The sequence below is a fragment of the Theropithecus gelada genome, chromosome 16 (genome assembly GCF_003255815.1).
Source record: "Theropithecus gelada isolate Dixy chromosome 16, Tgel_1.0, whole genome shotgun sequence".
In the NCBI taxonomy this organism is placed as follows: domain Eukaryota; kingdom Metazoa; phylum Chordata; class Mammalia; order Primates; family Cercopithecidae; genus Theropithecus; species Theropithecus gelada.
The window spans coordinates 51,407,521-51,430,401 of record NC_037684.1 but is presented as its reverse complement, the minus strand read 5'-3'; the positions used below and the strand labels follow the sequence as shown (position 1 = coordinate 51,430,401).

The window sequence follows — 22,881 nt, the reverse complement described above, 5'->3', positions numbered from 1 at the left end:
AGTGGCCATGCACATGAAGAGGTGGGCCTCATGGGGACTGTGGCAAACCAGAGAGTGTCTGTCCTGTCTAAATAAACAGGTGCTACTGGGGCCAACCACTTATTGCTACATGGAACATAGACCCACTAAAGCCATTTTTAAGAGAAGCCAGAAGCCACTTTCCCCAATTTTTGAATGTTGGCATTAACACACGCCTACGCACATGCACATACACACTTCGCAGACTTAACAAAACGCCTTTGCAAGCCCATCAGTGCCACGGGGCTAGCCTACTTGCAATCTCTGAGTTCTCTTCGTTTCAGCTTGTACAGATCTAGTCAGGTAAGGTGGCAACAATGTCAGGGCTTCAACCTGGCCTTCAGAATGCTCTGAATTCCACAATTTGGCCCCAACCCATCTCTCCCAACTTTCCCCTCTGGGAAAGTCAGCTAGACTGGCCTGGCCCTTGCAAAATGGACCCCTGAAACAGGCTAGGCCTCTTTCTTCTGTGCTATGTGAGGCTTCCCCTTCATTTGGAAAGGCTTCCTCTTTATTTACTGTAATCCTATCTAATCATTTGAGGTTCAAGCTTAATACTATTCTCTGATTTTTCTTTCTCCACTCAAAGTGAAAGTGAACTTTTCCTTCTCTAGAGCCCTGTGAGAATCACATGACACTGGTATCAAGGGTATTTTTTCCTGTTTATATGCCTGCTCTTCCCATCTAAATGACGAACTCCAGGTGGCAAAAGACTGAGAATAACAAGGACAGGCTGAATGTGAGGGAAGGAAGGTAGTTGGGAGCCCCCACTACTGACCATGGGCTGCTGGTTTCTTTACATGAATTGTTGAGTTTCTAATAGGCTCTTCAACATAGGTGCTGCTGCAGAGAAATGCTGAGAGCCAGCAAGATAGGCAATTTTACAACCAAAGTTTCCGATACTTTATTAGTTATTTGTTTTTAATACATTTATAACTTCACTGTGAATATTATAAAATATTATCCAAATTATTTTTCAACTAATTTCAAAGATTCACTGCATGAATTCTTTAACTTGTACTAAGAAAAAAATTCCTTAAGAGTAAAGATAAGTGGCCGGGCGCGGTGGCTCATGCCTGTAGTCCCAGCACTTTGGGAGGCCAAGGTGGGTGGATCACCTGAGGTCAGGAGTTCGAGACCAGCCTGGCCAACATGGTGAAACTCAGTCTCTACTAAAAATACAAAAATTAGCCAGGCGTGGTGATGCATGCCTGTAATCCCATCAACTTGGAAGGCTGAGGCAGGAGAATCGCTTGAATCCAGAAGGTGGAGGTTGCAGTGACCCGAGATTGCGCCACTGCACTGCAGCCTGGGCAACAGAGCAAGACTCCATCTCAAAAAATAAATAAATAAATAAATAAAAAATAAAAAAAAGTCATGATAAGTGTACTTTATCTTCCAAATACAGGTTAAGAAGACAGGTGAATACTAGAAAGCTGAAGCTAACGCATTTTAGGATAATAGGTGGAATGAAATTTGTTTCTAAAACAGAAGCACTTACATAAGTAGCTGATATTTTACAAAGTGTTTGCTATGTGCTAGGCACTATTTAAAGACTTTACGTATTAGGCCGGGTGTGATGGCTCATGTCTGTAATCACAGCACTTTGGGAAGCTGAGACCAGGAGGATTACTTGAGGCCAGGAGTTTGAGGCTGCAATGAGCTATCATCATGCCACTGCACTCCAGCCAAAAAAAAAGAGGCCAGGAGTGGTGGCTCATGCCTGTAATCCCAGCACTTTAGGAGGCCAAGGCAGGTGGATCACAAGGTCAGGAGATCGAGACCATCCTGGCTAATACGGTGAAGCCCCGTCCCTACTAAAAATACAAAAAATTAGCTGGGTGCGCTGAGATCGTGCCACTGCACTCCAGCCTGGGCAACAGAGTGAGACTCCATCTCCAAAAAAAAAAAAAAAAAAAAAAGAGAGAGAACTTTACATATTAGCTTATTTAATCTTTAAAACAAACCTAGGAGTTAAGTATTTCCACATTACAGATGAAGAAATTAAGGTATGACTGGGTATGGTGTCTCAGGCCTGTAATCCTAACACTTAGGGGGGATCACTTGAGGCCAGGAGTTTGAGACTTGCCTGGGCAACACAGAAAGACCCCATCTCTAACAAAAAAAAAAAAAAAAAAAAGAAAGAAATTGAGGCAAAAAGCAGCTAGGCAAGTTGCCCAAGTTAGTAGTGAGCCTGTTGGTGGTGAGTTGGGACTCAAACCTAGGCAATCTAATTCCTAAGTCAGGTCTTAACTACTTAGACACAAAGGGTGTTAATGGATGAGACAATAATTAAGGAACGAGATCATCTAGTCTAGTATTTATCAATCTCATATTAAAGATATATCACATTTATAATATGTCAAGTAAAAAGTGTTCAAATGATTACAATACACTGCCCTTTTGAGAGACATTGAATAGAATTAGATAAATGAATATTATCTGCTGGTAGCAAATTCACTACCACTCAACTGGCCTTTGGCCCTTTACAGATGTATTTTCCAAGTTACTGATACCCTTTGTCCTGCATCTACAGACTCTAATAGCAATCAACAGACAAGCCTAAAGTGCTTTCACTAAGTTCTGAATTCTTACAGCAAATTAGTCCATGCAGAATCAATTTACTCATTTATACCCTCTGGTGTCTTCAGGTATGTGAGCTGTGACTCTCCTGGCAGGCCTGACCTTGAGGCCTGGCACCATGTCTTATAGTGACCTGCAGGTTTCATGTGCCCTATGTGCTTCTACAAGTTAGATTTCAACATATATATGTTGATTTCGTTGATTATACAAATCACATTTCATACAAAATGAGTTGTATCAACAACCACTGCTTTTTAAGAAGTGCTTTTGGTGGCCGGGCGCGGTGGCTCAAGCCTGTAATCCCAGCACTTTGGGAGGCCGAGACGGGCGGATCACGAGGTCAGGAGATCGAGACCATCCTGGCTGACATGGTGAAACCCCGTCTCTACTAAAAAATACAAAAAAAAAAAACTTAGCCGGGCGAGGTGGCGGACGCCTGTAGTCCCAGCTACTCGGGAGGCTGAGGCAGGAGAATGGCGTAAACCCAGGAGGTGGAGCTTGCAGTGAGCTGAGATTCGGCCACTGCACTCCAGCCTGGGCGACAGAGCGAGACTCCGTCTCAAAAAACAAAAAACAACAACAACAAAAAAAAGAAATGCTTTTGGTGTAAATCTGAATACTTTTACTGACCAAACCATTATAAAGTCTTCTCTGCGGTTTAGGCTGGAGGAAGTGGCTGGTAAAGTACAGTTCAGAGTAGACTAGGAATAGAACAAACTCTGGAGATGTGACAATGGAAATGAGATTTTGGAGGCTCTGACTGGTACCACCTTTAAAGGTTTTATACTGAGAGTATTATGGCAGCAGCAAAACTCCTGCTCTATAGAACATGGTTAGTGTTGCTCCCTTATTAAAAATTCTTGAGGCTGGGCATGGTGGCTCACATCTGTAAACCCAGCACTTTAAGAGGCTGAGGTGGGAGGATTGCTTGAGCCCAGGAGTTCGAGACCAGCCTGGGCAACGTGGTGAGACCCCATTTCTCCAAAAAATAATAAAAAACTTTTTTTAAAGTTAAAAAGCCTTGAGATACCTGTTCTGTGATTTTGTCTGGGGCTGCATTTACAACAGGCTATGGTTTCAGCGCTGGCCAGTCCTCCTAACCACTGAAATGCTGCCCTGGCTACCACATATGGACTCCAGGTACTCTCTCTACCTGATGTGGCTGTTGAAGACCATGGGACACTCACCAAGAGGGTAAGGAGCAAAGGTGTTGGGTGAAGACTGCTGCTCTTTGGTCTGCAGGTCAGGTAGGCCGGGAGTCTGCGGGTGCGAGGGGAAGCTGTCCATGGCCGATTTGCCTGCAGAGGGGTGCAGAGACAGGTGCGGCGGGGGCGGTGGCGGTGGTGGCTGCTTCACGAGCAGGGCCTGGGCCAGCTGGCGCTGGTGCTGCTGGATCTGCTGCTGCAGATTAGTGATTGTGCGCGCAACCTGGCAGGCACAGACATAGGTTCGTTAACCAGGTGGGAAGGGACATTCATGGCTTCTCTAGGGACCAGGTGAATTCTTCATTGTCTTTATGCTGAGGCCACCACTGGCTAGGTCAACCTCCTCCCAAACCTAGCTGAACCCAGGAATTTTCCAAGGAAGGCTTGGCTAGAGAAAAATCAAAGATCATCTAATAGTTCATCAATTAGCATCTCTTCTATCAGGGAAAATTATAGCTCATGACAAAAGTCAATCTGGGTAGCACCTACTTGCTGCTCCTGTTGTCTCATGGATCCGGACACATTACGCTGGGCCTGTAACATCTGCTGCTGGATTTGTAAACGTTGGTATGCCTGTTGACAAAAAGAAGAGTTAAAATAGTATAATAATTAAGTATAAGTTGAACTAATGGTTCAACTTTCTGACATTAGTTAAAAAACGAAAAAAGAGAACCTAGCCACTCTTCTTGGCCCATACTGTGGCTGACACATACTCTTTTTTTTTTTTTTTTTTAGATGGAGTCTCGCTCTGTCACCTAGGCTGGAGTGCAATGGCGCAATCTCAGCTCACTGCCACCTCTGCCTCCTGGGTTCAAGAAATTCTCCTGCCTCAGCCTCCCAAGTAGCTGGGATTACAGTCACGTGCCACATTGCCCAGCTAATTTTTGTATTTTTAGTAGAGACGGGGTTTCATTATGTTGGCCAGGTTGGTCTCAAACTACTGACCTCATGATCTGCCCGCCTCAGCCTCCCAAAGTGCTGGGATTACAGGCATGAGCCAATGCGCCCAGCTGTGGCTGACACATATTCTGGGAGGCACAGAGCACTTTTAAAAGATTAATGTCTTATCCACTTTTTTAGTGTACAGAATTAAAAAAAATCACAGAGTCAATACCCGTTTAGTGTTGGTGATGATGTTGGTCAGCAAATATTTTTCATTTAATGAAGAGATCAAAATTCTTCTGCTTGATTCATACAAACTGAAACTTAAACAACCACCACCACCACCACCACCACCACCTATTCTATAATGACGGATACTGAAGTCCAGCACAGCCCAGACAATGTGGCAAAGCACTGGGAGTAACTGTCCCAAATCATTCAAGAATAATGTGTGTTAAACAACGTGGTGGTCTCCATAACATCATGGGAATGAAAGCTAAGAGAGAACCTGAAATGCAGATTTGTGGGCATTTTTGTCACACGAACTTGTCATCTACAAAGTTGGTTAAAGTTATGATATTCTTCTGTACACTGACATAGCAGCTTTGGTCACTTGACTGTTTTGAAATGTTGGTTGAATATCATAATTTTTTCTTACAACATGAATTTTAGGGACATTTTTGGCAAAAGGACTCATTAAAGTAGAATCCAAATAAAGGTGGAGATTGTACTATTAGAAATGCCTCATTAATCTGTAATCATGGAGGAATAAAATACTTGAGTAAATCCTTATAGGCCCTAAAACTTAACCTTATGGAAGCACTGAAACTTTATTTTTCCATTTTTTCTGGAAAAATATTTAAGAACAGAATACATTGTTTTAAAATAAGAACACACTATTGTAATTCAACATTTTCTTGACGTCTTTCACACCATGGGGTCAATAAAAACTTACTGTATAACTAAAAGATTCTAGCACATCAGTAAGAAAATCAGCTCTGTGTCAGAATACAGCAATGCCTGCATCAAGCGGCAGAAAGCAATCTTCCTCTATAGTAACAGTTCTAAACCTGCATGCTTTTTCTATGAGTGCCTGTTTTCAGAGCTGTCTCCTTTCCTTTGGAGGTCAGTGGTCTCCAGCTGGCAGGACTGAAAGCAACAGGACTGCACATGTGCACTGCCTCCCCACAGCGATTCTTCCCTTCTGATAGATGAAAAAACAGTCTCTGGCCGGGCGCAGTGGCTCACGCCTGTAATCCCAGTACTTTGGGAGGCTGAGGCGGGAGGATCACCTGAGATTAGGAGTTCGAGACCAGCCTGACTAACATGGTGAAACCCCGTCTCTACTAAAAATACAAATATTAGCCAGGTGTGGTGGCGGGCGCCTGTAATCCAAGCTACTCGGGAGGCTGAGACAGAAGAATTACTTGAACCCACAAGGTGGAGGCAGCAGTGAGCCATGATTGCACCGCTGCACTCCAGCCTAGGCAACAGAGCAAGACTAGCAAGACTCCGTCTCAAAAAAAAAAAAGAAAAAGAAAAAACAGTTTCTGAGGGCCAAGCCTTGGTCCTGACCTCATGTCTAGAGCTCTGTGCTCTCCCTTAAAGCGAGGACACATATATAGCATGTGCCTCTGGGACACATCCTTCCCTCCTTCCTTCTATCCTCCCCTGCTGCTTACAGAAAAGCCAGGCCTCAAACTTGTTGGACATATGTCTAAAAAACGGCAAAGGGGAAGGACTGAGGACTCAAGTACTCTCTTATTAGCAAAGATCTTATGCCAATGGTTTTGTCTTTTGGAGTCCCATTCTTTTTTTTAAATTTTTTTTCCTTCATGATTCCTGGTCATTTTTTTTTTTTTTTTTTTGAGATGGAGTCTTGCTCTGTCACCCAGGCTGGAGTGCAATGGTGCGAGGCTCACCGCAACTTCCGCCTTTCAGGCCTTTCAGGTTTAAGCGATTCTCCTGCCTCAGCCTCCCAAGTAGCTGGGATTACAGATGTGTACCACAATGCCCAGTTAATTTTTGCATTTTTAGTAGAGACAGGGTTTCACCATGTTGGCCAGGCTAATCTCAAACTCCTGACCTCAGGTGATTCACCCGCCTGGGCCTCCCAAAATGCTCGGATTACAGGCATGAGCCACTGTGCTTGGCCGATTCCTAGTCGTTTGCTAGGTGATGAAGTTGCTGGCTAAGATTGCTAAACAAATCAGGTACCCACATTAAAGAATGAAATAATTCACTGGGTTTTTTAGTGTATATAATTTCAGTAGGCATCTAGGTATACAATGACATGGCAATTTATGGTAAAATCAGTAAGACCGTTTGAAAATTAAAAAAAAATCAAGATTATGTAAAGTTATAAAATTTTCAGTCCAGACATGGTGGCTCACGCCTGTAATCCCAGCACTTTGGGAGGCCGAGGCAGGCGAATCACAAGGTCAGGAGATCGAGACCACGGTGAAACCCCGTCTCTACTAAAAATACAAAAAGTTAGCTGGGCGCGGTGGCGGGTGCCTGTAGTCCCAGCTACTCAGGAGGCTGAGGCAGGAGAATGGCGTGAACCCGGGAGGCGGAGCTTGCAGTGAGCCGAGATTACACCACTGCACTCCAGCCTGGGCGACAAAGCAAGACTCCATCTCAAAAAAAAAACAAACCAAAAACAAAAAAAAAACTTTCAAGAATTATTAGGTCACATCAGCCATTCTTGACCGGGGTTTCATGAGAGAATTAAGTTCTAATGTTCTAAGGTATCTACTATATGTAACAAAGCAATTTTTCTCCTGTGCTTCTAGAATAGTATTTATGTATACCATCCTTAGAATTATTGAGAAAATAGTCACTCAAATGATTTTTTGTGTTCTGTGGTTCTCAGAAACTCTGGCTGAGAGCTCAAATGAAAAGACATGCCTAATTATAAAAGCTGGTAGATTTTTTGAACACAAAGAGGCCAAGCCATGTGCAGTGGTGCACACCCGTGGTCTCAGCTACTCAGACGGCTGAGGTGGGAGGATCCCTTGAATCCAGGAGTTCCAGACCAGCCTGGCAACATAGTGAGATGCTGCCTCTAAACAAGAACAAGAACAAAAACAAAAACAAAAACAAAGAGGCCAAAACATTTACAAAACTTAGTAAGGACACCTTTGAGTGAGAACTTTCTAACTCATGAAGAGTTTAAATACTTCATGACAGTCTCAATGACATCCCCGATGTGAAGACAAACATTATCACAACTGCTGCTCTCAGTGGTGCGCCACACTGGTGCATCTGCACGGGCACCAGGAGAGCACTCGGCCTGCGTGCTCTAACTCGCATGGGTCTGTCCACTCACCAGCTGCAGCTGATAGAGCTGGTTCAACATCGTCATATGCTGAGGATTAATTGGCGAGGTTAATAGTGCAGGGTTGAGACCAATGTTTTTTGCTGCAAACTGCAAAAGCTGTGCTTGAACCTGTTTAACAAAAAATATGCGATCAGCCATTGTATCTCTGTTAAAATACTTACTTGCCCATGTAGTTTTTCAAAATTCAAAAATGATTAAGTGATAATTTGTAGGGAGATCCCCGGAAACTACTGTTACGGAAAAAAAAATAAATGCCCCTGATTATTGTAAATACAAAATTGCATGCAGGACTGCATAAAGACAACGCAAGGTTGGGCTGCCAGAATGAGCCAACAGTGCATGATGTGCTTCCCACTGCAGAGAGCCTATCAACGGACGCGCAGTCAGGGAGGTTTCACATCACCAAGATTCCTATCCCAGAAAAGCAGATGTTCATAGCTCTGGGAATGGAATACAACCCTTGTGGAGAGCCTATAAACGGACGCATGAGGGATGCTTGTTCATATGGATAAGATAGGGTTATAAATGCCCTTATCTTGCTTGCCATGGCTCTTCTAGGTCTCTTCAGGGTTAAGGCATACTCCCTTCTGAGAATTTGCGGTCTAACCAGTTGTATAGTTTCATGCCCTGTTTCTACTGATTGTTTGCAACAAGCTTTTGCTGCAATTATTACTACTGATTAGTATCTTACTAAACATAAGTTATGGACAGACTGTGTTTCTGTTTTAAGGCTCTGTTAGAAATTGCTGATGCACACACTACATTGTAAATTCTTATCTCTGTATACTCTACTTCTGCATACTGATATTATGTTAAAGAATTACTTCATCCCATGTGATCATCTCACCTCATAATCAAACAACCCTATATCCCTCACTAACCTACCCTGCCCTCACTAAACTTAATAATAAATGCTGGTATATCCAGTGCATTGGCAGCATCGCAGGACCAGAAGGCGGTGACATGCTGAACCCAGCTTTCACTATCTCGTGTGTGTCTTTTATTTCTCGACCTGCCAATCTGCCTGGGAACAAAGAAAGAGCCCTGTTGCATTGCGGGCTGCCGGCCAGATCCCGCAATAATAATATTTGTCTCATGGGTGAAATGTCAAAGGCCATTAAAAAATGTATGGACATTTTAATATTAGTAGTTAGCAAGTAAAGAATAAGAAAGGAAAAAGAAAGGAGGGAAGGAAGAAGGGAAGTCTTCAGAGATCTCATCCTCCAAATACTTTAATTATAAATGAACTTTCCAAGGTTCTGTGCCCTTCCTATCAGTACTTACAGGTAACATGGAAATATGGAAGAAACAGTGAGATGGCACACAGATGCCTTGCCATTTGGGACATGCTGGTTTGCTTTGTGTGGGTAAGACGAACTGATTCTTCTGCTACTGCCTCTCAGACTGGGTGCAGCTGTGGCCTAGGTTTGGGCAGTGGGATGTGACTGGAAGTGGTGTGTGCAATTTCAAGGCCACTTGCACAAGAGTGCTGCCTTTTTCCCTGTTACTGGGAAGTGGTTGTGGCAGAGCTGCCCCCAATCCCTGCACTGCTTCTTTCTGCACTGTAACCTGAGAGAGATCAATGTCTACCTAGTTTAAACTACTGTTTTTTGAGGTCTCTTTGTTATAGTAGCTTATCCTATATTCTAACGAATACATTTAACTATTATCTAATAACTTTTATCTTATTACCTGATAATAGTTAAATGTATTAGTTACACTGATAATTGTCCACTATCAACTCAGTGCACAAACCTGGATTTGAACAATTACAGAGTGAGAATTACCCTCAGTGCAGTGCCTAGTGCATCCTGCTCTTTTTCGTACGCTAGCATTGCCTTCCCATATGCTATTGTCTGAATGTCTGTGTCCCCCTCCCCCAGAATTTCTATGTTGAAACTTAAACCCTAATTGTGGTGGTATTAAGAGCTGGGGCCTTTGGGGGGTGATCAGGAGCCCCCATGAATGGAATTAGCATCCTAATGACAGAGGCCTGAGAAAGCCCGCTCACCCATTCCACCACACGAGGATGCATAAAAGTTGCCATCTATGAGAAACAGGCCCTCACCAGACACTGAATCGTCTGGCACCTTGACCTTGGACTTCTCAGTCTCCAGAACTGCAAGCAATACATTCATGCTGTTGTAAATGACCCAGTCTAAGGTATTTTGTTACAGCAGCCCAAACGGACTAAGACACTATATTCCAACAAACTGAACACATTTAAATTAAATTTTATGAATAATAGAAGATTGACGAATTAACACGTTCTCTTTTGGGACAGTTTGAAAATAAGATCCCTCAGAAATCTTAACTATCTTCTTGATATTAGAGGTCTCTTGGGGAAGAAAGCAGTTTTTTCCCTCTCTGCTATAAGAATGCGAGAATGTGGTAAGTACTTCAAGATGCTGCTGCTCTCTCAGGGCAGGCTCCAGTCAACCTTCACATCAGAATTACGTGGGAAGAATTACCAGAGCCCTGAGTTACCCACACAGCAAAGATGTTATCAATACCATCGATCATCAAATACCTTATAAGGGGTAAGAACTAACACTATAATTAGAAACTTGGTCCAAAGCCTAAAATTGTAAAATGTGCTAAAAATAAACAATATTAACAACAACAATTAATATATATTAGGCCTCAGAGCCATGCAAAACAGCAATATCCTTTTCCTTAATTCGATTTGACCTTTTTTCCTTTCTTTCTTTTTTTGAGAAGGAGTTTCTGCTCTTGTTGCCCAGGCTGGAGTGCAATGGCGTGATCTTGGCTCACTGCAATCTCCACCTCCCGGGGTCAAGCGATTCTCCTGCCTCAGCCTCCCAAGTAGCTGGGATCACGGGCATGCGCCACCACATCTGGCTAATTTTGTATTTTTAGTAGACACGGGGTTTCACCAGGTTGGCCAGGCTGGTCTTGAACTCCTGACCTCAGGTGATCCACCCGCCTCAGCCTCCCAAAGTTCTGGGATTACAGGCGTGAGCCGCCGCGCCCGGCAACCTTTTTTTCTTAACAATCTCTACGGTTCACTTCTAAAAAGGTATGAAAGAAAGAAAAAAAAACCCATCTCTATTGGCAAAAATGATCTAATGCTGAATATTAAACATAACTGAAAATCTATAATATACATACTATTATATAAGATCACATTTAGTTTCTCATTAAAGCATGATTCAGTCCTTGGCTGCTTCTAAGGGTTTCTTTTACATCCTCAGCAATACTACAGCATGTCACTTTCCTCTCCCACCAAACTAGGACAGTTCACTGGGTTCATCTGAATAATTTTCTTGAGAAAGACTGGGACAAAAGCACATCAATAGGATTGTGTTGGGCAGGTCCTTTCCCCTCAATATTGCTTCTGACTAGGAAGATGCCAAATGTTAGTTTGGGTGGCTGAGGCATTCCAAGGAGCAAGCTCTGAAAATGTCTCCTGGGTCAGGAGACTCAGTTTACTACTTTATAGTCTAAAATTAATTTATAGTTTAAAAACCAGAAGGCCTTCTCTTAAACATGGATTAACTCAGCTCTCACTTTAAAATAGTGACTTCCAGATAACACAGGACCCCACGAAAAACCGGCATCTACATCCTGTTGCTTAGTCCTGCTTGGATGTGGGTCTGACCTGAGGGGATAGAAACTGAGGCACTTGAGCACGGAGACTGGGCTGGGAAGAGTTAAGAGGCTGCACTGGTGGCTGTGGCGGCTGCTGCATGGTCCTGGCTTGTGCTGCTCCACTATTGCCAAACATACCCAGATTGCCACTCGGTATCTGTACAGGGACAGAATTGGACATGTTACCAAGGCAGGCATTAAACATTGTTTGGAGGTAGGGTGAAATGATCTATTTTAAGTGATTGCAAAATCGTTTCTACTTCCTACCACTGTCAACTTGTACCCAAGAGAATTTTTTTGAGACAGAGTCTTGTTCTGTCACCCAGACTGGAGTGCAGTAGTGTGATCTTGGCTCACTGTAGCCTCTGCCTCCTGGGTTCAAGTGATTCTCCTCCCTCAGCCTCCTGAGTAGCTGGGATTACTGATGCCTGCCACTACGCCTGGCTATTTTTTTTTTTTTTTAAACAGAGTTTTGCTCTGTTGTCCAGGCTGGAATGCAGTGGTGCGATCTCGGCTCACTGTAACGTCTGCCTCCTGGATTCAAGCAATTCTCTGCCTCAGCCTCCCAAGGAGCTGGAATTACAGTCACCCGCCACAACACCTGGCTAAATTTTTTGTATTTTTAGTAGAGACGGGGTTTCACCATGTTGGCCAGGCTGGTCTTGAACTCCTGACCTCGTGATCCACCCATCTCGGCCTCCCAAAGTGCTGGGATTACAGGTGTGAGCCACCACGCCTGGCCTGAATTTTTGTATTTTCAGTAGAGACGGGGTTTTGCCATGTTGGCCAGGCTGGTCCCAAACTCCTGACCTCGGGATCCACCCACCTCAGCCTCCTAAAGTGTTAGGATTACAGGTGTGAGCCACCTCGCTCAGCCCCAAGTGAATTTTTAATGAGTGTCATTTATACAACAAGAAGGCTACCCCATTCAAAGAAACTACCAGCATACAATGTTTCACACACAATAGCAACATGAATACGGTTATTTGAATAATATACATTTCCAAAACGATGTGATAAAAATTAAATAATAATAATGTGTGGGGATTACTAATCTAAGAGGATAGCAACATTTCTTTTTTTTTGTTTGTTTTTTGAGACAGAGTCTCGCTCTGTCGCCCAGGCTGGAGTGCAGTGGCCGGATCTCAGCTCACTGCAAGCTCCGCTTCCCAGGTTTACGCCATTCTCCTGCCTCAGCCTCCCAAGTAGCTGGGACTACAGGCGCCCGCCACCTCGCCCGGCTAGTTTTTTGTGTTTTTTTAGTAGAGACGGGGTTTCACTGCGTTAGTCAGGATGGTCTCGATCTCCCGACCTCGTGATCCGCCCATCTCGGCCTCCCGAAGTGTTGGGATTACAGGCTTGAGCCACCGCGCCCGGCCGGCAACATTTCAAACAGGAAATATAGTTATTATTTCAATAAACCTTGAAATGGAATGAACTGACAAATTCAGGTAGTTAATTCTGTATTAACTATGATAAAGATATTGTAGCTGTAGTTTTCACTCTGTGTAATGAGTTACCTGACAAATAGGTGAGGTAAGGTACTGTACAGCTTCACTTGGGAAGAGCCGCCTGAGAGGCACTGGCAGAGACCCCCTTCTGTGAACCTAACAGCTGTGAACTAACCCCAGTGCACACCCTAGCTGGGCTGCTGACTTGAAGCTGGCAGAACAATGGAAATGAGAGGTCTCACTGCATCACCACTATGGGGGTAATGTCAGATTGCCAGGATCACACAGCTGGGCGCTGGTGAGTGGAAAGGGCACTACTGGTAACAACACTGGGACAATGGGCACACAGAGGCTGTTTGGCCACCCACATGTCACAGTGTCTTAGAGACATGTCTCCAAGGGGTGTGTGTGTGTCAACCTCATCCCTAAGAAAATCAGAGAGAAGGGATGTCCTAGGGATGGGAAAGGATCATATGTTTTTTGGTACAACACTTCACGTTAAGAGTCTATATGAGAAAAGTAAGATGGAGTGGCAAACGACACTCTCAGGTTCTTCCTTTAGTAACTGATTTAGAAAGGTGATCTCCGCCTGTACCCAAAGAGTGCTGAAGTCTGGAAAAAAATGCCAGTGTGACTCCTGAGAACCACCTTGCAAGAGATGTCATCTTTATTTCTGGGAAAAAGGGGGAGAATGTGGTGCTTTCTCACAGATCAACAGATGTAATGTTTTGGTTGCCAGGAGGAAAGAGGCTGGGGACTACCTGGACCTCTGGATGGATCTGGCAGCCGAAGACCACTGTGCAACACATCATCACTTCAGCCAGTCCCAAGTTAGACCAAGGGTGCTGAACTTAACACGTTTTAGTTAAGTTTAAGAATAAATATAACTAAAGCATTTCCTACTTCAACCCTTGACTCCAATAAGTCACTTGAAGGGAAATCCTGGTAGTATTTCAACTACCTGTACATTTTCAGTCATATTTTAAAATAGAGGTATTAACTACAAATAAGAAAGTTTATGTCTCAAACACACATTTTTTAGAAGGCAGGTAAAACAAAGGCCACGTGTTGCTCTCTATCAACAGCCTTACCTGTCTAGAAGAATTCAAGTTTTGCATGCCCAGCCCGGAGGCAATCCCACCCAGGGCCTGACTGGGGAGTGCACTGTGTGAAAGGGGGAGCTTCAGGCTTGGGGAAGGCAAGAACGGTGAAGGCGTGGGCTCTTCCACGAGGCCGCCATCCTGATTGGAGAAAGAAAGGGTGAGCTGTGTGCAGTGTCCATCAGCAGACAAAGCACCAAACAGTTTCCCAAGGAAACAGAGGAGGCATGGATGGATAAATAATTAACAGATCAAAAAAGTGTGGATAAGGGAATGGAGAACATGGGCAAAAGCAAGAGGGGAAAAAGAAAAAGAGAAATAGGATTAAGATGCTGTTTTCAGTTTAAAAGTATTTTACAAACACATATATTAGCTGCTACTATTCTCCTAACTACTGGCTCCTAACAGGTAGGAGCACGGAGGAAGGATGGAGGCATTGGCAACAAGCACTTTACAACCATTTTCAAATAAACAGATTCTTTTTGAGAAGTTATTACCAAAGCTGTAGGTATACATAGGTTGAATTCTGTGACATTTGTTTTTGACCTACAAACACAGCAGTTTCATAAGAGTGTAATCTAAGAGGGTGAGTTATAAAAGTAAGTTATAAAAGACAGAACCTTATTATTATTATTATTTTTTTTACATCTATTGAGGTCATGCTATGTGCCAGGTCTTTTGCAAATTTATGTCAGCTAACATCACAACCAGCCTGTGCATTATTCCATATTTTAAATGTCAGGGTCCCAATTTAGGGTTGTCAGATTTAGCAAATAAAAATATATGATGCTGAGTTACACTGGAATTTCAGATGAACAGTAATTTTTTAGTATGATTTCAAAAATTATTTATCTGTAATTCCAATTTCACTGGGCATTATGAGTTTGAACTCTGTCCACACTGGCGATGGGAAGGACGAGGACGAGGATGTGAGCCTCACCCTGGGCTACCCCACAGCTGCAGCTGAAGCAGATCACGTGCTGGAGGACTCTGAGAGTAAGATCAAGTCCCATCTCTGATATTCTTTGCTTGTGAGCCTTTCCTTTCATTGTTTTTTTTTTTTTTATTTTGAGACAGAGTATTGCTGTCTTGTCCAGGCTGGAGTGCAATGGCACGATCTCAGCTTACTGCAACTTCCATCTCCCGGGTTCAAGCAATTCTCTTGCCTCAGCCTCCCAAGTAGCTGGGATCACAGGTGTGTGCCACCATGCTCGCTAATTTTTGTACTTTTAGTAGAGATGAGGTTTCACCATGTTGGCCAGTCTGGTCTCGAACTCCTGACCTCAGGTGATCCACCCACCTCAGCTGGGTTTACAGGAGTGAGCCACCACACCCAGCCTCCTTTCATTGGTGATTTTTTTTTTTAAATGTGTCCTTCCTTACTTCAATTTTATTTTCAAGGCTCAATGTTTGCATTGAATTTAGTGCAATGCTTTTCTCCGCTTTGTAGTCACACCAATCTGGAGTGGGGACATCATTACATGACAACACTGGGGACTGAGCTGTGACTGGACTTGCTAAACATTCAGGGAGTTTTCCACGGACGCCTGCTGTGGTCACTCATGTGGCCAAATGACAAGGGGCAGCCAGAGATGGGTGCCCAAGCCCCACCACTTCCAATCCCTTTTCCTGAGGATAAACATGTAACACATCATTTCCAAAGGGAAGATCTGTGTTTTTAAAATGAGATATTTGTGTTTTAAAATGGAAATCTGATGATCCTTGCCCGCTGGACAAATTGAAGCAGAAAACCAGCCAAGATCACACAATAAAAATGAAAATCTATTTTCAATCCCAGTCTTTTTCATTCTCAGTAACATCACATGAAATACGACATTCCCTTCTTTGAGTTAAACATTCATAATGTTAGAAAAAAATGGACGAAAGTCATTTAAGTATTACAGTCCAGCAAATTTTTAATCTGGCTTGTATTAAGGACACAGTTGAAATGAAAAACTCCTCTTGTTAAAAAAGCAAAAACAAAAAACCACCTATATTCATACCTTGTCAAGAAAGGTGGGGCGGTCCATGGAAGACTCTTTGGAGATTGGCGGGCGGCAGCCGAGGGGCTTGGCGGCCATTCCATTATGGTCGGTCACTCCCAGCCCACGCTTGTCCACGTCCACCTTCTTTTCCAGCAGAGCGCCTGGAGCACAACAAACAGAAGCAACGCTGTAAACAAAACAAGTGAGTGCTGAGCACAAGACAGGCACCAGCTAAGGCCTCAAGGAGGGATGGAGACCCTCCACCCCTTTAAACACAGGGAAGCCAGGGGCAGAGACAGCCCTTGGCTTTGCTAGGGCTGAGCCCGACAAGGGGCTGCCAAGGATTCAGGTGAGGGGATGGGGGTTGGTCTCGTGCATCCTTCCATGGCTCCTGCACTCTCTGATCTGGCCCTGCCGCTCCTCTGCTCTCTCTGCAGCAGCCACACCAGCTATGGCTGGTCCTCAGGGGCTCGGCTTGTCCTCTTCCCTGGGATCCACCCCCTCCCCTAGTTTTCTATACAGCTTGCTTCCTCATTTCTGGTGACCTCAATGGTCACTTTCTTGCAGGGGCCTTCCCTATTATTCTGTCTGCAACAGCTCCTCTCCTACTTCATGGCTGTGCCTCTCCATTCACCGAGTCCTGTACCTGCAAGGATTCTTCCAGATGTGGGGGATACAATACTGTGCAAAACAGACACTTTCTATTCTCATGGCTCTGTTGGCTTAATGACTAGTGTGTGTTTGGCCCACCCTCCATCCTGCCCCACAGTTCTAGGGAGTTAGAATTCACCTCTTGCAGCACACCCTGCTCTGTCCCACCCTGGCAGTTTGCACCACATGTTGTCGCACATGCACGATTAGACAGTCTGCAGTCTATCCTCATTATTCATGAAATCTGTACTTGTGAAACTGTCCTACTTGCTAAAATTTGTAACCCCCAAATCAATAATTGTAGCACTTTTGTGGTTATTTGTGGACATGTGCAGATTGGCAAAAAAATGTGAGTTGCCCAACATTCATGTTCCCAGTTCAGGTTGAGCCTCAGATCTCAAGCTGTAAAGAAGCGTCCTTTTTGTCGTTCATTTATTGTCATGCTTTTCGTATTTCTGTGCTTTCTGCAGTGATGCTGGTGTTTAAAATGGTCCCCCGATGTGGGGCTGAGGTGCTGTCTTGTGTTTTTAAGCTCAAGAAGGCAGTAAAGCACCTTACGGAGGAAGTATGCGTGTCAAGTAAGTTTCATGTAGGCATGAGTTAAAGCACTGTTGGCCCTGAGTTCAATGATCATGAATCAATGACATGGTACATCCAGAAAAAGGAAGAGAAAATTCACTGACCTGTATGTGAGGCTGCTCAGAAGTACTCAAGTAACATCTGGGCATGTGATAGAGCTATAGAAAAGAAGCTAAATTTGTGGATTCATGAGTGTAGTGGACGGCATTGTTATGAGTCTGAAAGCCAAATAAATTTATGGTCACATTATCCAGGGTCAGAAAAATGGTACACCCTTCTTGGTTAATGTTTTAGTATTAACAAATATGGCATATAATTACTTGTGAGAAATATATATCAATATTAAATAAGGTGTCTTGAAACAGAAAAACATATAAAACAAGGTTATATATTGACTGGTTGACAAAAATGTTGTGAGCAAAGGCTCATAGGAACCCAACCCCATGTCTCCTAGGAGCACTGGTTCAGTATTCATTAATTCAGTGTTTGTGGTGACTTTATAGAACATAACCACCAAGAAAATAAGAATCAACTATATTTAAATGTAAATATTTAACATTATTATTACTTTTAAAGCAGCTCCAGAACTAGGGTTGCTTGTTCCTTGACAGAAAATCTTATCTCTCAACAAGAGCTGGTGCTCAACCAGCAAGGCGACGCTTCTGCTGGCCCCTAGGCAAGTCCACTCTGGGGCAAGGCATGAGGAACGCACTCAGCGTCTACTGAAGTCCAGTGTGTGGTTCCAGTGTCTCTCAGAGTGTCATTATTACCTCCCTTTAAAACATACGGGAAAATATTGAGAAAAGCCAACATGCTTCAACTATGGTATTGGCGATTCGGCTCCAAAGTCCACTAGTCCCTAGAGACTCACTCTGTGGTTCCAGCCTGTTGTGTGGTTGCTCTTTCACTGTGGCCTGGTCCTGTCTACCCAGGACATATTCAACCATTAAACCATGACTACAACCAAATGCTTCTGGAAAGTAAAACTTCACAGCTGGGTACCTTTTTAAAAAGGATGTTGTATGACTTACTCATGGCCTGATCAAGATTCATATTGTTACTCTTCAAGGCCTCCTCGGCTGGCTCTCTCTGAGTAGGAAAACAGAGTTTTCATTAATGTACATTAATTAACAGAAGGAAAGCTTACAAATAGTTTAATTACTATCAACTTAAAGACATAGTTATTAGGTTTTGGAACTGGAAATACATTTCTTCACTGTTGAAGTTAGAGACAATGTCTTTTGAATTAAAAATACTTGTAATAAGACAATGTATTGACTTGATTTTCAAAGTAAAGCATGTGTATTTAACACTTTGGAAACAAAATGCAGAGTGACAGTAAAACCCTGTAAGTACTCCTAAAATCATTTTCATTTTTTAAAAATGTAACTATTAGTATTATTTTTGTAGAGATACGTTCTCTCCATGTTGTCCTGGATGGTCTCAAACTCCTGGGCTCAAGTGGTCCTCCTCCTGCCTCGGGCTCGCAAAGTGTTGAGATTACAGGCGTGAGCCACCGTGTCTGGTCCTAAAATCATTCTGTACAACACTGAGTAGCACTGATTCCATAAAGATGCAATCTATGCCAAGACAGCAGGGCCACAGATAAGGACACCTGCCATGAGGACAGGATGCTCTCCTAGGACAGGATTCCTGTCATGGGCCCATCTCCATGCCTCTCTCTAGTGCCAGCAACTATGTCAGTCACTGTTGGAGTGCAGAGCTTCACTTCTCACTTCATCAACTCTAGGCTCTATCATCAACAACTTTTCTCTAAGAAACAGAAAAACAAAACAAGTAGATTCATTTTGATAATTTATGACTGGAACACAGTAATCTCAGGGGATGACAGAAGCTGCTAGGGTGCCACGATAACTCAGACAGTATAAATCAGGACACGCTGCGGCCACGGTCAACCTCTTGCCCACTCACACAGGCAGAGCCTGGGCCACCAACACAATGCCCTGCCCAATGCAGAGGGCCTGTGCCCAATGTGAAGGATGGCGTTCTTCCTCTACATGGAGGCCATTCTGGACTCATTTTTTAAAAGGCATCTACAGTAATTAAAAGATAAACATTCATTTGAATAAGGATTTTGAAAAAAGGCACATGAAGGGAATATATGGCGAATATGGGCAATATTCCTTATCATCTGAACTGCCATCCAATCTCAGGAACTGAACAGACTGTGGTATTTTCAGGGGAACGCTCTGCAATATGAATTCTCCCTACATACGACTGGAAACTTAGGAACTAAGCAGGTCTGGTTAGGATACTTTTTCTGGATATGAAACTTTAGTACTTTATACCAAGTTTTCTTTTGTGATCTTTGTCAATATACTCTATACACTAATGAAATTCACTTTTAATTATGAATTAAAAGTAAACATAAAACTGTATAAAACCAATGAAAATTAAAAATCACACAGCATTTTCTGGCTGGGCGTAGTGACTCATGCCAGTAATCCCAGCACTTTGGGAGGCCGAGGCATGCAGATTGCTTGAGCCCAGGAGTTCGAGACCAGCCTGGCCAACATGGTGAAACCTCATCTCCACCAAAAATACAAAAATTAGCCGAGCATGGTGGCTCACGCCTGTAGTCCCAGCTACTCGGAAGGCTGAGACAGGAGGATTGCTTGATCACACCACTGCACTCCAGCCTAGGTGCCAGAGCAAGACCCTGTCTCCAAACAAACAAACAAACAAAACAAAAAAACAGCATTTTCTTTTCTAGGAAAAGGCTCTCACACCCTTTTTGACAGAAATTATGTGGGTCTTTGCTGTAGTTCAAAGCAATGATCCCTAACCCAAACTACCCAGGTAAAAAGGAGATTCAAGAGTTAGATGATGTCAATATCTCATTCCTCAAATAATCCTGGTGCCTTCTGACACACAGAGCAAACACGGAGAGGAAACAATCAGGGCATTTCATTTTGGGAAGCATGGTAGGTAGCAGTAAAATATGACAGCAGTTACCGGGAAGCCCATGTCTGTGAGTTGTTTGATCAGCCGGCTCATGATCCAGGCCTCATCCTGCTTGCCAGATGTCTTCATGCCCTGGAACAAAGTGTGGGAAAGGGGAAAGTCCATGAGCTATATTTTAATGCACTTCTTCCAGAAATAGGAGACAGCCTAAATTCAAGGTCATTTAAAAGTCACAGGATCTTTTTGTATTAACGTTGAATAATGCTGTATTCCAGAAACTCTCTAACAGTATTTCATGGCTACTACTATGGAAAGCATCAAGGTACATTTGCAGGTTGGTATATGTGTGCAATTTATGAACTTAAAAAAAGCAAGATAATTATTTCTCTTTCCCAGATAATTTAGTTCATCACAAATATATACTACTTTTACTATCCAATAATTCTAAGTGCTCCCTTGAACATAGCCCTGTGTGAAGTTTACTAAAAATTATTTACACAGTTTTTGCCCTTTTCTGAGCTTTATTCTGAAAAATGATAAAATGAGGGGGGTTTATTCCAATGAATAAACAGGCAGCAAGAAGAAAGAGAGAAAAAATCTGTTAGTTTTATTAACTATTTGTTACGTATAGCTCACAGGGTAGAGAAAACGAGTAAGGAGGAAAATGTCAGTGAAGGAGAGGATGAGGAAAAAGGTCAGCTACAGAAAGAGCAGTGTCGGGGGGAGGGCATGGCACCACAGAGGAGCCAGGAGGCTTCTCAATAACTTCCCTCTGGCCGGGCACGGTGGCTCACACCTGTAATCCCAGCACTCTGGGAGGCCGAGATGGGTGGATCATGAGGTCAGGAGATGAAGACCATCCTGGCTAACACGGTGAAACCCCGTCTTTACTAAAAACACAAAGTATTAGCCGGGCGTGGTGGCAGGCACCTGTAGTCCCAGCTATTCGGGAGGCTGAGGCAGGAGAATGGCGTGAACCTGGGAGGTAGAGCTTGCAGTGAGCCAAAATCGCGCCACTGCGATCCAGCCTGGGCAACAGAGCGAAACTCCGTCTCAAAAACAAAACAAAACAAAACATTCCCTCTGAGCCTATAAATGCAAAGGTTCTGATGATGCATTATCATAATATGAAAAAAATCCCCTTCTAAAATATTCTTCATAGTGTTTTTCACAATTGAGCCTGCCACAGTTATACCATGGAGCACATGGAGCTCTACAAACAGGCTTTCTTTCCTCAAGGAACTAGCTTATTTGGGGGCTATTTTAATCATTACTATGCGGCCAGAGCCAGATCAGCCAATATTTTAATTTACCAATTTGGTATTTTTGGTCCCATCGTTAACTGGATTATTTGCCAGCCCAACTGTAAAAAAGATTCTTTCTGATGTCTGTAATCACTTCTACTACTCATGAGCGGAAAGCTCTGATTTTAGTTTCTGGTTTCTGCTGATTATTAACTGAATGCTTTTTTAAACTACATTTTTTTGAACATGAATACATTCACACGATTCAAAAGCATAAACAAGGTATAAAGAAAGTTTTCATCTCATGCCGCCCCATCTGCTTAGTTCCTGTTCTCTCCAAGAGGAGACTACTCATAGCAGTTTCTTATTTGCCCTTCCAGAGAATTTAGAACATTCTGTAGAAGCTAATACACTATGTGCGCATGCATGCACACACACAAATACACACACGCACAGTTTTCTTCCTCCTACCTCACAAAATAGGGTGTGCGCTGTACATGTTTTTCTGCACCTTGCTTTTCATTTAACAATGTACTTTAGTGATCCTTTCATATCAATACATATATAGAATTTCCTTTTAAATAGTTTTGCATAATGTAGAAATGACAATTAACTTGTTACTCCACCAATGTACATTTAAACCATTTTTATCTTTTTACTACAAAAATGCTGCAATACAAAACTGTATAAATGCCACAGAGTGAGACTCTTGTTTCTACAGAAAAAATAAAGAATAAAATTAGTTGGGCAGAGTGGTATGCACATGTAGACCCAACTACTCAGAAGGATGAGGCAGGAGGACAGTTCGAGCCCAGGAGTTCAAGGCTGTACTCCAGCCTAGGTGACACAGCAAGACTCTGTCTCTAAAAAAATTTTTTTTTTTTTTTTTTTTTTTGAGACAGAGTCTCGCTCTGTCGTCCAGGCTGGAGTGCAGTGGCGCAATCTCGGCTCACTGCAAGCTCCGCCTCCCGGGTTCACGCCATTCTCCTGCCTCAGCCTCCTGAGTAGCTGGGACTACAGGCGCCCGCCACCGCGCCCGGCTAATTTCTTTTGTATTTTTAGTAGAAACGGGGTTTCACCGTGGTCTCGATCTCCTGACCTTGTGATCCGCCCGCCTCGGCCTCCCAAAGTGCTGGGATTACAGGCGTGAGCCACCGCGCCCGGCCCAAAAAATTTTTTTAAATAAAAAAATCAAAATGTTGGCTTTCTGCAGGTCTGAGAGATGAAAAATGGCAGGCATCTCTGAGTGCTGTCTGGAACTGCACTGCCTTCCTGTGAGTCTGTGTCTAGGACCACTGGTGCT

General features: G+C 43.4%; 1 protein-coding gene across 2 annotated transcripts in view; it reads right to left on the bottom strand.

The window, feature by feature from the left end:
* TNRC6C (trinucleotide repeat containing 6C) overlaps positions 1-22,881 on the bottom strand; it is a 104,470-nt gene that overhangs the window by 15,082 nt on the left and 66,507 nt on the right. For both annotated transcript variants that reach the window (XM_025363097.1, XM_025363098.1), the window contains 8 exons: positions 20,386-20,466; positions 18,441-18,498; positions 16,198-16,340; positions 14,186-14,335; positions 11,654-11,800; positions 8,020-8,139; positions 4,296-4,379; positions 3,789-4,029 (listed from right to left, as the gene is read on the bottom strand). In XM_025363097.1, coding sequence (XP_025218882.1) covers positions 3,789-4,029; positions 4,296-4,379; positions 8,020-8,139; positions 11,654-11,800; positions 14,186-14,335; positions 16,198-16,340; positions 18,441-18,498; positions 20,386-20,466 — 1,024 coding nt within the window. The remainder of the gene's footprint in view (positions 1-3,788; positions 4,030-4,295; positions 4,380-8,019; positions 8,140-11,653; positions 11,801-14,185; positions 14,336-16,197; positions 16,341-18,440; positions 18,499-20,385; positions 20,467-22,881) is intronic.